The sequence below is a fragment of the Callionymus lyra genome, chromosome 16 (assembly GCF_982586985.1).
Source record: "Callionymus lyra chromosome 16, fCalLyr1.hap1.1, whole genome shotgun sequence".
NCBI classification, from domain to species: Eukaryota; Metazoa; Chordata; class Actinopteri; order Syngnathiformes; family Callionymidae; genus Callionymus; species Callionymus lyra.
Window position 1 is genome coordinate 7,400,597 of NC_141833.1, and position 13,331 is coordinate 7,413,927.

General features: G+C 35.9%; 1 protein-coding gene across 1 annotated transcript; it reads right to left on the reverse strand.

The window, feature by feature from the left end:
- Window positions 1-2,078: 2,078 nt before the first annotated feature.
- Window positions 2,079-9,899, reverse strand: LOC148063418 (leucine-rich repeat-containing protein 19-like). The gene is made up of 3 exons (XM_087811433.1): window positions 9,863-9,899; window positions 6,651-6,816; window positions 2,079-2,755 (listed from the first exon to the last, which is right to left on the reverse strand). The coding sequence occupies exons 1-3, from the start codon at window positions 9,863-9,865 to the stop codon at window positions 2,364-2,366; spliced, it is 561 nt and encodes a 186-aa protein (XP_087667559.1). The 5' UTR covers window positions 9,866-9,899; the 3' UTR covers window positions 2,079-2,363.
- Window positions 9,900-13,331: the final 3,432 nt, after the last annotated feature.

A 13,331-nucleotide genomic window follows, 5' to 3' on the forward strand; every position in this document is an offset into this window, starting at 1 on the left:
TGATTTATTGCAGCTACATTGTTATTGATTAGCTGAGCTAGCAAGTATATAATTTAAGTTTACAATGTCGCTCATATTACAATAATAAAAAAATAAAAAAAATTCAATAATTAATATTACAACTTTGAAAACCTATTTTCATGCGTTACGAGGTGCCAAATTTCCCCCATGAGTCAATGCAGCTAGCAGTGTTATTGACTAGCTAAACTAGCAAGTATAAAATTCGAATTAAACAGACTTCAATTTACCGTTGAAAAAACCCAACCTTTTTTGTATTTGTTACAGAGTGGTCAATTGCACCCCTTATTTATTGCAACTAGCATAGTTATTGATTAGCTGAGTTAGCAAGTATAAACATCACAAAAGTTAAAAATAAAAAAATGTAAACAAAGTTTAATGCATAATGGGGTGGACATGTTTAACCTCGGATTAACTGCAGCTAGCAGTGTTACTGATTATCTTAGCTAGCAAGTTTGCTTTCAGTTTAAAATTCACTTCACGTTACGGTTTATTGCGACTAGCATTTTTATTGATTAGCTGAGTTAGCGAGTAAATCATTCACAATACATTATAGGTATGCGTTATAGGGGGAGATTTGTAACCTCCCATTAACTACAACTAGTAGTGTTATTGACTAGCTTAGCTAGCAAGTTGGCATTCAATGTTAAATTCACTTCACATTGCTGAAATAAAGTTTTTAAAAAACCAGTTTTTGGGTAGTACATTTCACTTCAGCTAGCAATGCAATCGGCAAGCTAACAAGCTAACATAATATTACAGTTGTAGGGATGTTTGAGTTAAAACCATTAACTGACATTGACTTACTAAAAGAGCAAAAGAAAAATCATATCAAACTTGCCTGTTCGAGACCTTGGATCCTTTAAGAGACTTTCTGTCCATGATGTCAGCTTTTTTCTTTAAGTATATTGTCACGGGGAAAACAGTTTTTTTCTTCTTCTTTATTTCCTTTTTTGAAATTGTAGCAAATTTGGTCTTTGATCAATTTTGTTAATTTTCCTTTCATCTCCTGAGGCCATGATTGGGTGGACATCTTCTGGGACAATTCTCGCTTCAGACGGTGGAGGCCCCGGTGCCGACCAGGATCATGCTGCAGAAGTGCTTCTCTCCGCTGCACCATGGAAACTGAGAGACTCTACAATGACTTACTTACTTATTTACAAGGTTGAATGTGCGAAAAACAGCGCATCACGGCATGAAATACAATAATTGAAGATGATTTAGATGGGTCGATTTTGAATTCCTGTAACAATCATTATGTATAAATTGGAAAAAAACCAACTGATAATGGATAATATTTTATACTGTAAAGTGCACTTGCTTGTTAAAATACTTTTTGACATTCAAATTTTACATTTATTTTGGAAAGCAGGGATGGGATCAAATTTGGGGCCCAGATATTCCCTTAGATTTTTGTAAGGGGCCGTCAGAATGACGAAAAAAAAGAAAATAAATACGATTAAAACCCTAGCAGTCTGATTCAAGAAGACGTTTATATTTCGTATCAAATGTGTTTCAATTAGTGATGTGCTGATGAAGCTTCATGAAACAGTGTCATGTTGTTTAGAGGTCAGTAGGTGGCGCCATCACTTTAAAAAGGATCGGATTCTTCATTACAACATTTTTCAAAACAAAGGAAAATAGTGCAGAGACCGCCATCTAGTGGACAAAACAAATTAGTTTTACTTTTATTATTATTCTTATCAAAAAATCGGTTCATATTATATATTTCTGCAATTTCAGCTTTTCTACACACATATTTTATAGGAATTAAATCCAGTTGAAAGTATTATTATTATTTAAAATCCATAAAATAACTAAATATATATTTAATGAATATACTTTGAATTGATGTCTTTGAAAAAAAAGATATCAATAATAATATTGACTACTTTAAAATCCAAAGATACATTTATTTCGATTTTTTAATCAACTGGAATATATATATAAGTTTCATTTTTTCAATAATGTCAAAAAATAAATCCAAAATAATTTATAATGATTTCTAAACTATTATACTGAATATTACAAGTTATTTCATTCAACAGTCGGATATCAACTTGATGTATAATGTATTCTTTTAATTTTAAGTTTACATTCTATTATTTAACAACCTTAAAATATGTTTTAATTATTTTGCTGAAAAACACACATTGACATGCTAACTTTATGATGCTAGCTCTTACACAAGAATATCAGGTTACAAAAGACCTCAAAACATCTTTCATAACAAAAAAAATTTCCACTTCCTTTCGACTGACTCACTGTGTGGAACATCATCGCAATAAAGATCCTTGAATAACTAAATGGAATTTAATCCACAGTTAATTACGCTTCTGAAGATCTTATCCGATGGTGAACTCCAGGTCATCGTCACTGTCCTCCGTGTCTTCTTCCTCCTCCTCGACGTCTCTCTCCGCTCGATCCTTCTCGCTGGTCTGGATGTAGTTGTCCTCGATGAACCCGTCGTCGTCCTCCTCCTCCTCCCGCTCCATCCCCCTGGTCATGACTCCCATCCGCCCGGAGACGCTGCTGGGGAAGCTGTGGTCGTCCGGTCCGTACTGGCTCACGCCGTCCATCTCCTGCAGGAGCGAGTGTCTGTAGCTGGCCAGGAAGCGATGGAAGAGGCGAAACTTCACCGCCATGACCAGGATCAGAGAGACGGACAGAGCGGTTCCCAGTCCGCCGGCCAGATAAGCCCACTCCAGTGGCTTTGGACTTTCCACCTCAGCCGACTCTAGAATGACAAATTGTAACATTTCAGTTTGAAGAATAAGCTCTTGGTTGTCATGCATGTCACAGTGGAGACTGGGATCCAGGAGAGTCCGGAACTCTACTAGTTGAGATTGGAATTCTTCTAGTGAATCGGGATCTGAATTGATAATTATCATAGCAATGTTTTGTACTGTATATTAACTGCAGTTGTTTAACTTAGTCATGGTTGTTGTTGTCTTTTCTTATGTAAAACACTATGTGACTCTGGAGGGTTTTGTATACATTAAATACACATCATAATCATTTTATCATCATTATTATATCATTATTTCTACTATCATTTAAACAATGCGGAATACAAAATAATAGGACATTCAAAATGAAACTATTTGATATCAACCTAATTTATTATTTATATATTTTGTAACTGACTTGCTGAGAAATATTAAATATTTTCTATGTAGGCAGAATGACATTATAGTTAACCGATTTTTTTCAGGTCTGAACAAATTTGAAATTACATTTTTGAACAAACCAAATGAAAATACGATAATACGATTGTTTTGCGTGTCACTGTTCCTTTAAGAGTGAGACAGGTGAGCGAGTTCTGCGCTGATGATCGTGAAGAACTAATGTTGCTCTTGTCCAAGATCTTGGAGAAGGTGGTGTCTGAGCAGCTGTCTTTGTTCCTGGATCAGAGCGACATCCATGAGAAGTTTCAGTCTGGCTTCCGTAAACATCACTCTACTGAGACAGCTTTATTGAAAGTGTCCAGTGACATCATGATGTCGGCTGACTCTGGTAAATTCACTGTTCTGGTTCTCTTGGATCTGTCCTCAGCCTTTGACACAGTTGATCACCAGATCCTGCTGAGAAGACTGAGGGATGAAGTGGGACTGTCTGGGTCTGTGTTAGAATGGTTCTCATCTTACCTTTCTGGGCGCAGTTTCAGTGTATCTGCCAATCAAATGAGGTCTGAATCTGCGGATCTGTTGGAGTCCCTCAAGGTTCTGTTCTGGGTCCTTTATTGTTTTTGCTGTACTTGATTCCCCTCGGTAAAATCATTCAGAGATTTCCAGATGTTTCTTATCACATTTTTGCTGATGACATCCAGCTCTACTGCTCTTTTGATCCAACTGAGCCCCAGAGGCTGAACAGCTTAGTCAATTGTTTGCTAGAAATCAAACAATGGCTGAGTGAAAACACTCTACAGCTAAATGTGGACAAAACTGAAACTGGTGATTGCTCCTGATGATAAGATTCCAGGGTTGAGTCAGTACTTGGGCGACTTAGGTCAGTCTGTTAAACTGAGCCTGAGAAACCTGGGTGTTGTATTTGATAAAGACATGTCTCTTGTTCAACACTGCAGAAAACTGACCAGAAACTGTTTCCTTCAACTGAGAAAAATCTCTAAACTTAGGAAAATGTTGTCGGAACATGATCTGGAGCTTGTAATCCATGCGTTTGTTTCTTCTCGTCTGGACTATTGTAACAGTTTGTTTTCATGTCTTAACAAGAAGGAGTTGTCTCGCCTGCAGTTGATACAGAACTCTGCAGCGAGAATTCTGACCCGCTCAAGTAGAAGAACTCACATTTCTCCGATCCTTAAAACTCTTTACTGGCTTCCAGTTTCTTTCAGGATCAACTTTAAAATTCTGGTTCTTACTTTCAGAGCTATTCATGGTCAGGCTTCTCCTTACATCAGTGATCTGATCCAGCCTTACACCCCAGCTCGGGCTCTGAGGTCTGTGGATCAAAATCTACTTATGGTTCCACGCACACGGTTCAGGACCAGAGGAAAGAAATCTTTTCAGGCTGTTGCTCCTAAGCTTTGGAACGATCTTCCTCTCTCTTTGCGCTTGATGGAGTCTACTGACTACTTTAAGAAATATCTTAAGACGTTTTTATTTGTTCAGGCTTTTCCTTGATTTTCTGGAACTCCTGTGTTGTTCTCAGTATTATCTTGATCTTTAAAGTATGTACTTTTTTGAGTATTGTTTTGATTGTTTAAGCGCTTTGTGACCCTGGTCCCGAAAAGCGCTATATAAATAAATATTACTTGTATCAGATATCTAAAACATGAAATGATTCAGTCTATTTTGCAAAACATTTTGATGCAATCCCAATTTCTCCAATTATAATTGGAGGTTGTTCTGGTAGAATTCAAATCTCTCCTAGTAGAGATTGGAATTCCAATCTCTACTCTCCTGGATTCCAGCCTCCACTGTGACATACGTCTATTTTACCTGCTCGAACTTAATCCAATCAATGGATTGATGCATGTTTTATGAGACCATTTTAAATCTGGAACTTGTTTAATCATTAACTGTTTTAGGAGCTTCTATCGTTGTTGTGCATTATGGGCGTCATCCTTGAGTGGAAAGGACAAGCTATTAAAAAGAAAATCCGACAACAGAGGATATTACAGTGATGTGTGGTAAGGGGAGGCAGTGACTCACCTCTAAATGCAATCGACGTGCGTCAGTTGCCGTATCTCTGAATTTCACCAATATAATGCACACCGTTTATTTGATTTTCCACAGTCCGCTGATGTCTTTAATGGTTTGAATTTCAATTTTTTTAAGTGATAATGCTAAGAAAAATACATTTAATAAAATACATTTTGGCCTTAAATAAAATATTACTTGTTTTTCTCACGCTCAATATTTTTCCTATTACCATAATAAAAAATGTTCCGGTTTGTGTAAATCTAGCCAATCATGGAAGGCCTTGTGTCCATTTAACCAATTTAACCAATCAAATGTAACAAAAGTCGGGTCTATCTGTCATCACAGCACCACTGGTCTAATGCCGGCACTAGGGATTTCTTCGTTCTCTTAAACTTTATGGTAAATTGGCCATTTTATAGGAGGAAATAAACGCCTGTCTATCAAATTAAGAGCATTGAATCAGCTGCGTCTTCCTTGTAATCCTTTTCTATCACTGTTTAAACCCACATTTGCTGATCCTTTTTAAATTATTTATTAGATCATTCATCTTCTTCTATATCCATTGATTGTTTAAAATGAATTTAGATTTCCAGCCAATTGAAAGGTCTCAGATCATTAAATATGGCAGGTTAAAGATTTGTAATACATAACTTTAAATAAATTGATAATTAAAACGTAATATTTCAGCTATGACTCTTATATCAATGTCAAAGATGACAGGTTTATGAAGCTCTAAATCAATATTTAGCCACAATCGATGACTGCCATAGATCTAGAGGATGTAGACTTATATCCCACAGCATATCACAACAATTCAATATAGACTTGTTGAGAAATGATTAATTAAATCACATATTTATTAAACTTCGTGTGTGTGTGAAGAATGCTGTTGAGATATGAAAAAAACAGTAGCCAATTAAATAAGTTGCTCTTTTGGGTTTATATACTTTTAAATCTGACACTAAAGGAGTCAACCATGAACCTCACCGCACGTCACTGATACAACAAAGTGAATGTCAGTCATTTAGTAGAACATCCTTTTATAAAAGTTACTATAATATTTTGGAAGACAGAAAAACAACCAGAGTTTCAGTATTTATTACGTTGTATTTTTGTGAAAACTTGTGCAACATTTAAACTTCGCCCAAGTTAAAAAAAATTAAACTTTTTTATCTTCACCAAGTCACAGATAAATTAAAAACATTTTGTTACCTATTCCTTGAATTTAAACTAGTGCAACGTTTAAAAGAAATCCATTCTGTCAGCGGACCACGTCAAATTCAATCAGGGGACGCAAATGGCCCATGGGCCACATTTTTATCGTGCCTGCTTTAAATGTGTAAAGTTGTCGAGTCATCGTCTAAAGTCACATGTCAGCCGCAGCAGATTTAACAAGAATATTCTATAAAACCAAAGTTACTGAGTGCAAAGTCCGTGGTGACTTGTTAACAACAGGAAGTGACTTACTCAGACTGCCAGTGTTGTTGCCGCCCGACGAAGGGTCGTCTTCAATTAACAGACGCCGCTGAGAGGTTTTGTGTTCCTCCGGTATAGACACCGAGAGTGCATCTCTGGCTAAGACCACGAAAAGGACGAGGAGCCCCATGTGGCTTAAGAGGTTCTTTTTCACTCCCTGTAAATGAATATATTCGAAAGATTAGCAGAAGAAATTCGAATGTTGCCCTTTGACATGTTGGAGCGACGTTTGTTTGGACGTGAGAAATTGTGTTTAATCTAATTTGTATTATTAACACGTTTATTTATATCTTAGAGTAAGTAATTAAGTAATATATGTAGAGTCAAATCAGAGGATTCAAACTTAATCAATGCCATAAAATACCATAAAACTGACCATATATTAATGTTTCCAATGGCTCTGATCGAACAATTACCTGTTTAAAACCTTGTTTGATTTATTTCCTCCCTTTATTTAATTTTATTTGTACTTTCTCTGTATTGTTTTTGTGTTTTTCGAAAATTAACTTTTTTTGTATCATGAATTAAAAATGAAATAATACTCAATTAATCTTATGTTATAATATATACACTGTATATATATATTTGTGTTCTTTTTTTAAATGTTATATTTAAATTAAAAAATATATCGAAATATGGAATCTTTAGATTCTTCCAATAAAAAAGCTTAGTAAGTAAGTAAGTAATGGTTATTTATAAAGCACCTTTCTAGACAAGGGTCACAAAGCGCTTTAACAATCAAAAACAAAACACAGAGTTTTAAGGATCGGGGAAATGTGAGTTCTTCTACTAGAGCTGCTCAGAATTCCCGCTGCAGAGTTTTGTATTAACTGCAGGCCATACAGCTCCTTCTTGTAGAAACGGAAAAAAAACTTTTACAATAGTTTAAACGAGAATACACGAATGCATGGATTACAAGCTCCTGGTCTCCAGTAACATCATTTTAGAGATGTTGAAGGCAACAATTTCTAGTCAGTTTTCTGCAGTGTTTTACTAGAGACATAATTAAACATGTTTAAATAGTTTTCCCATCATATTAAATCATTTTTTTATTTTCTTTTGATTTGACGGCCCCCGTATAACATAACATAATGTGGCACCTGAGGTATTTGAATTGTCCACCCCCTGTTCAAGGCGATACTCTTTTTGAAGAATAAATTAACCTTGTGAAAGAAAAAAAGGGAAAATAAAAAAGGGAAAAAAACTTATACAAAGAGATTCTGATTTTTAGCGTGCGATTTACTTTTTAGGAAAATCATCCCTCTTTTAAAGGACAAGCAGTGTACCAGTGTACATATAAAGTTCCCTCAGAGGAGCGACAAGGCTTTTTTTTTCTTATCAAGGCAACTTCAAACTTGCTAAACGTCTCAACAAAATCGCTCCGCAATTATGTCAAATTGTTTCTTCTTTTAAACTGATTTTGTATCTTTATCAGTGTCTGGCTAATGGTGGTTCCTTACAGTCTGAAGGATAGAAGAGCGACGTTATTGTTCCTCCTTTAATGTATAACACGCCACTGAGGTAAAATAAAAAAGTTTATTTACGATTAGAATAAATAGCTCTTTGGGAAATGATGCTGTTGAAAAAATGATCCTGTCGGTTTGGGAACCACCGCTGAGCAAAACCTTTAACAAGACGTACTTGAAAAATCACTGATTATGTTGAAGCTTTTTAAAAAATACTCACATTTTCTACGGCTTTCAAGTGAGACACATAACATTTTCCTGTATACGTGTTGTGCATATTAGATTAGAGTGACGAGGATAGAATTTCAAATAGCCTTCTGCAGCACCCAAAAGGAACCAGAGCGAACAAAAATATATATTGACTGTTATCTTTCTAGCTGCAGAGAATTATGCAAAACCTGGCTTTTAATGGATGTGACTCAACAGCTTACATCAAAAGATTTACATAAATGAGTTCTTATCCTTGTACCTGACATTTCTTACCATATCCTCGCGTAAATACTTAATAATGCTCTTGTAAAAGCCAGTCCTGATTTCATCTTATTGTATTTTCAAAGTAATTTGAGGTCCATCTTGATCAAAGTTGATTTAATTTCCTGTTGATGATCCATAATGACGCCAAGGTTTAAGATAAGATAAGGAACCAAGATGTTTCATTTACACAATATGAGATTTCCAATGTAACTAATGGGACAAACAGGGAGACATGATGTGCTTTTATATCTCATTTTAAACTGTAATGTTTATCAAACTGAATATTGCATAATTTATTTTAAGGAATATATTTATTTTTGGGGGGAATTTGCTGCAATTTGTTTTCAATGTTTAAATCTGTATTTTCTGTCCAACACTTGGATTTCATTTCCTGTTAAATAAACCAGTTTTTAAGATAAGCCAAAGAAAATCGATTTTTGTTTTTAACAATAACAGATTTTAAATAAAACAGCCATTGAAGGTTTCAATGGCAATCGACTAGTAGTATTTGTTGAACAAACAGGAAACAGGAATTAAGATGAAAAGAGTCTCATACGGTGAATTAAAAAGAAATATGGGACTCATACTTCCTGTTAAAGACAGTTTGCTGAATATATTTAGTTTTTGGCCCTTTACTTGGATTTTTAAAATACCTTGGTCTCTTTTGTGTTTAGTCTGAAATAAAGAGCACATCGAGCTAAAAAAGAGAAAATAATGACACTGATTCATGAAGCTTCATCAGCCTTTAATAGCTGAGAGATGTAATACGGTTCTTTTTATTCCTTTATTCATCCCACATTTGGGACATGTTTGTAAAAAATTATGGTGGAAATAGTCTAAGCTATTAGCTGTTTGCTAAGCGGGATGTCAGTGGGTTTCAGGCAAGTACAAGTTGAATCAAGGATATAAGTAAAAAAGCAGGAGCACTTCTATTATTGTCCCTTAATTTGCAGAGGATTTGTGGATACATCACTCTATTGAATAAATCAGTCTGAGTCATCGCTTGAAGTTATGAGCGCAAAGTCCTTTGTAACTCCTGAATATCAACAGCAAATCCACGTCAAAACAGGGTCTGTTGCTTCATTATTTGAAGAACCTATTTAAAAGGATCCATTGTAGCTGAAGTTTCTCATTATCTGTTACGCCTGACGCTGTTGACCTATATTTGAAGAGATAATTGTCTCTGCCTCACAAAACACACGATCAATTAACTTAAAAAGGTTCCAATAAAAGCAGAAAAATACATCAACAAAAGCATCTTACCATTGAACAGCTGTTGAGTATCTTATATGTTGCCGTCTTCAACTCCAGTTTCTTGTGAGGAGCCTCAGTGACCAAAGGTTGAACTATATACGCCACAATTATCCTGCACCGAGCCCTCGAGACACAGATGTTAATAAATAACTTTAATTTCTTTCCTTTCAATTCTTTACTCACTTGTAGTTTAACTTCTCTGAGGAGAAAAAAAAAATGTTCTTGACGGCTCTTGTAAGGAAAGAAATATGCAACTTTCCAATTGAAAATTAAGTTTTAACAAGCTTAAATATTTATAATAACAAATCTTATTGTTAATGTACAATAATAGCATTTTTTTTTTTAAGTTTGACCTCCAAAGCGTTTATAAAAGACTGTTATGGAAGACATGATAAAAACAACAAAGTGCAGAAGAATTATGGAAATGTGAGTTCTTCTACTAGAGCGGGTCAGAATTCTCGCAGCAGAGTTTTGTATCAACTGCAGGCGAGACAGATCCTTCTTGTTAAGACATGAAAACAAACTGTTACAATAGTCCAGACGAGAAGAAACAAACGCATGGATTACAAGCTCCAGATCATGTTCCGACAGTTTAGAGATTTTTCTCAGTTGAAGGAAACATTTTTTTTGTCAGTTTTCTGCAGTGTTGAACTAGAGACATTTCTTTGTCAAATACAACACCCAGATTTCTCGGGCTCAGTTTGACAGACTGACCTAAGTCACCCAAGTACTGACTCAACCTTGGAATCTTATCATTAGGAAAAATAACCAGAGGTTCAGTTTTGTCCACATTTAGCTGCAAAGTGTTTTCACTCAGACATTGTTTGATTTCTAGCAAACAATTGACTAAGCTGTTCAGCCCCTGGGGCTCAGCTGGATCGAATGAGCAGTAGAGGTGAATGTCATGAGCAAAAATGAGGAAATCTCTGAATGTTTTTACCCAGGGAATAAATAAATAATAAAGGACCCAAAACAGAACCTTGAGGTACACAACCGATCCGCTGTTTCAGACCCTATTTGATTGGCAGATACACTGAAACCAGGTCAGCTGAAGTCTGTCAGGGAATTAGTTTCTCACAGCGCAACATTATTTACACGAGAAACGCATAAAAAAAAAAAAAAAATTGTCCATTGGTCCATTTAAAGAAGTAAAGGTAGAAAGAAAAAACCAACAGCTTTAAATATAAAAATGTATTTAGGAAAAAACTAAATTTTAAGTTATAAGCAGCATTTAAAAAATATGGTTTGAGGCTTTCTATAAACCAGTCAGTAGATACATTTTAAAGAAACAAGGTCCCCGTTCGACTGGGAAAAAAAAAACAACAGTATAGACAGTATGGATCTTCACTACATTATTGTTGACTACTTTAATGAGTGTTAAAGACTTAAGAATAAAACCACAGTAATTTATGTTATCGTCATTACTAACTGTAAAAGTCATTGTTTAATCATTGTTTTCTCAGTCGAAAATGTACCGATGGGCACATAAATATACAACAAAAAAAATAATAATAATCAGTGATAGTTAATTGTTTTTTGCTCAGAAATGGCTCTGAAATACACCAGAGAGCTTCTGGATTTAAAAAAAGTTCCTGGAGGACGCCCCCTCTGGCCATGTCGTGTGGTGCGCCCCACCTTTACGAGTAACACAAGAAGCTAAGATTGTTGTACTGTGTATGTAAAATAAATGGTTTAAATGTCATCAAAAATGGATGAACTGTATTTGAGGTTTCTACTACTACACTTTTTCCAGCAATTTTCCCGACTCGGAGTCTAAAGGACATTAAGATCAAGTGTGTATGGACACACAGACGCACACACATGCACTCAGAAAGACATAAGATAATGATGGATAAAGCTTTGTGTCAATCATCCCTCAACCTTCCTAAGATGGACCAGGCTTTGATGTTTCTCTCTGCGCTGGTTCCAAAGTAAAGGCTGGGATGAGGGTCTGATGCAGTCGGAACAGGTGGTTGCTCGACACTCTTTTTGGCACTTGATCTTCATCACATTAGAGGTTTTATAGAGAGAAAGTCATATTGTAATAAACAAGCCGCCAACCTTCTAATATAACGACGGCGTACCTGAATGCTAATTGTCTTTCATCCAGTTATTTTATGTGTCAGGAAAGACCTTGTGGAGCAACAAGAGTGGAGAGCACTTAGAAGTGCAAAGATCTCCAGAGGTGCCAACTTGCATTTGTAATAAAAAACAAAAACACTCTAAAAGCAGGTATTTATTGAGCCCGGTAAGAAGCAAATAAAATACAGATGTATTTTACATTTACAACTCCGTGATGCGGTAAAGAACAACCCGGAAAAAACATTGCACATGGTATGTGTATATTTTTAAACCATCCATCGACTTCCAACATGGGGTCCATTAAAGGGCTCACATAGAATCACAAAAAAAAAAAAAACAGTTTTCAACTCCTTCACATTAGTCGCAAATAGCATCGTAGTCAGGACAACTTCAGCCGAGGCAAACGCACACAACAGTGTCAAAACCAAGACAGAGACCAACAAAAAACCTAAACTTGCTAGACTAGAAGTTAATACTGGGCTCAACCACCTTTTCCCATCAATGCGTGGCAGTGTGTTTTCCTTTGTGTGAGCAAATGAGTGGAAATGTTGCCACACAAAGATATAAAGTAGATCAGCCGGTTTTACGTTGCATCGTCTGCATACAGCTTTATTTGGGCCTGCTCTGTCAGCCTGTGACTGGTTGAAACTAGGGATGCTCTGTGCCACCATTACACTGGTTCTTACATGAGGTCCGAGAAACAATGAAATATTGGCGCCTTATTTAGGTTTTGGATTTATACAATTTAAATAAAACAAACACCTTAACTCGCCTTACTATTAACTTCTTCATGCATGCAGTCGCCCAAAATAATACCTAAAGAACGCAACTCTATTACTATTAGGATTGGTGAAATGTAGACCCAAAATTGATCTGACAGAAGTTTTTTATTTATAGAAACAGGTTAAAAGTTACTTTATTATTAAAATATTTGCATGTTTGCAAAAAGTCTTTTGCGTTTGGCACAAGTATTGGATAAATCCTTAACGATGCCCATCCCTAGTTGAGAGCGAGAGAACCAGATACCAAGGCCAGTAACAAAGTGAATAAAAAGTGAATAAAAACAAATAAAATATAGAAATAAATGCATTATTACTCGGGATATTCAAGGAGCTGCGGATAGCGCGATTGACTCACAGCAAAAAAAGACGGTTGCCGTTTTGCTGCTGTCCTGTCCAGGGTGTCGCCTGCCTCTCACACTATGACACTGGGATAGACTTACAAAAGTAGACTTTAGTGCACTAGCAGCCTCACTGGTTTCTCTTAATACAGCGGTTCACTGGTTCAACGCTCATCCTTTCCTGAAGCCCTCGTTTTTTCATCTCCAAACACCAAACTAAGGTAACCTCTATACGGCAAGGTTTGATTTCTGCATCTTTACCAGCAAAAATATTGT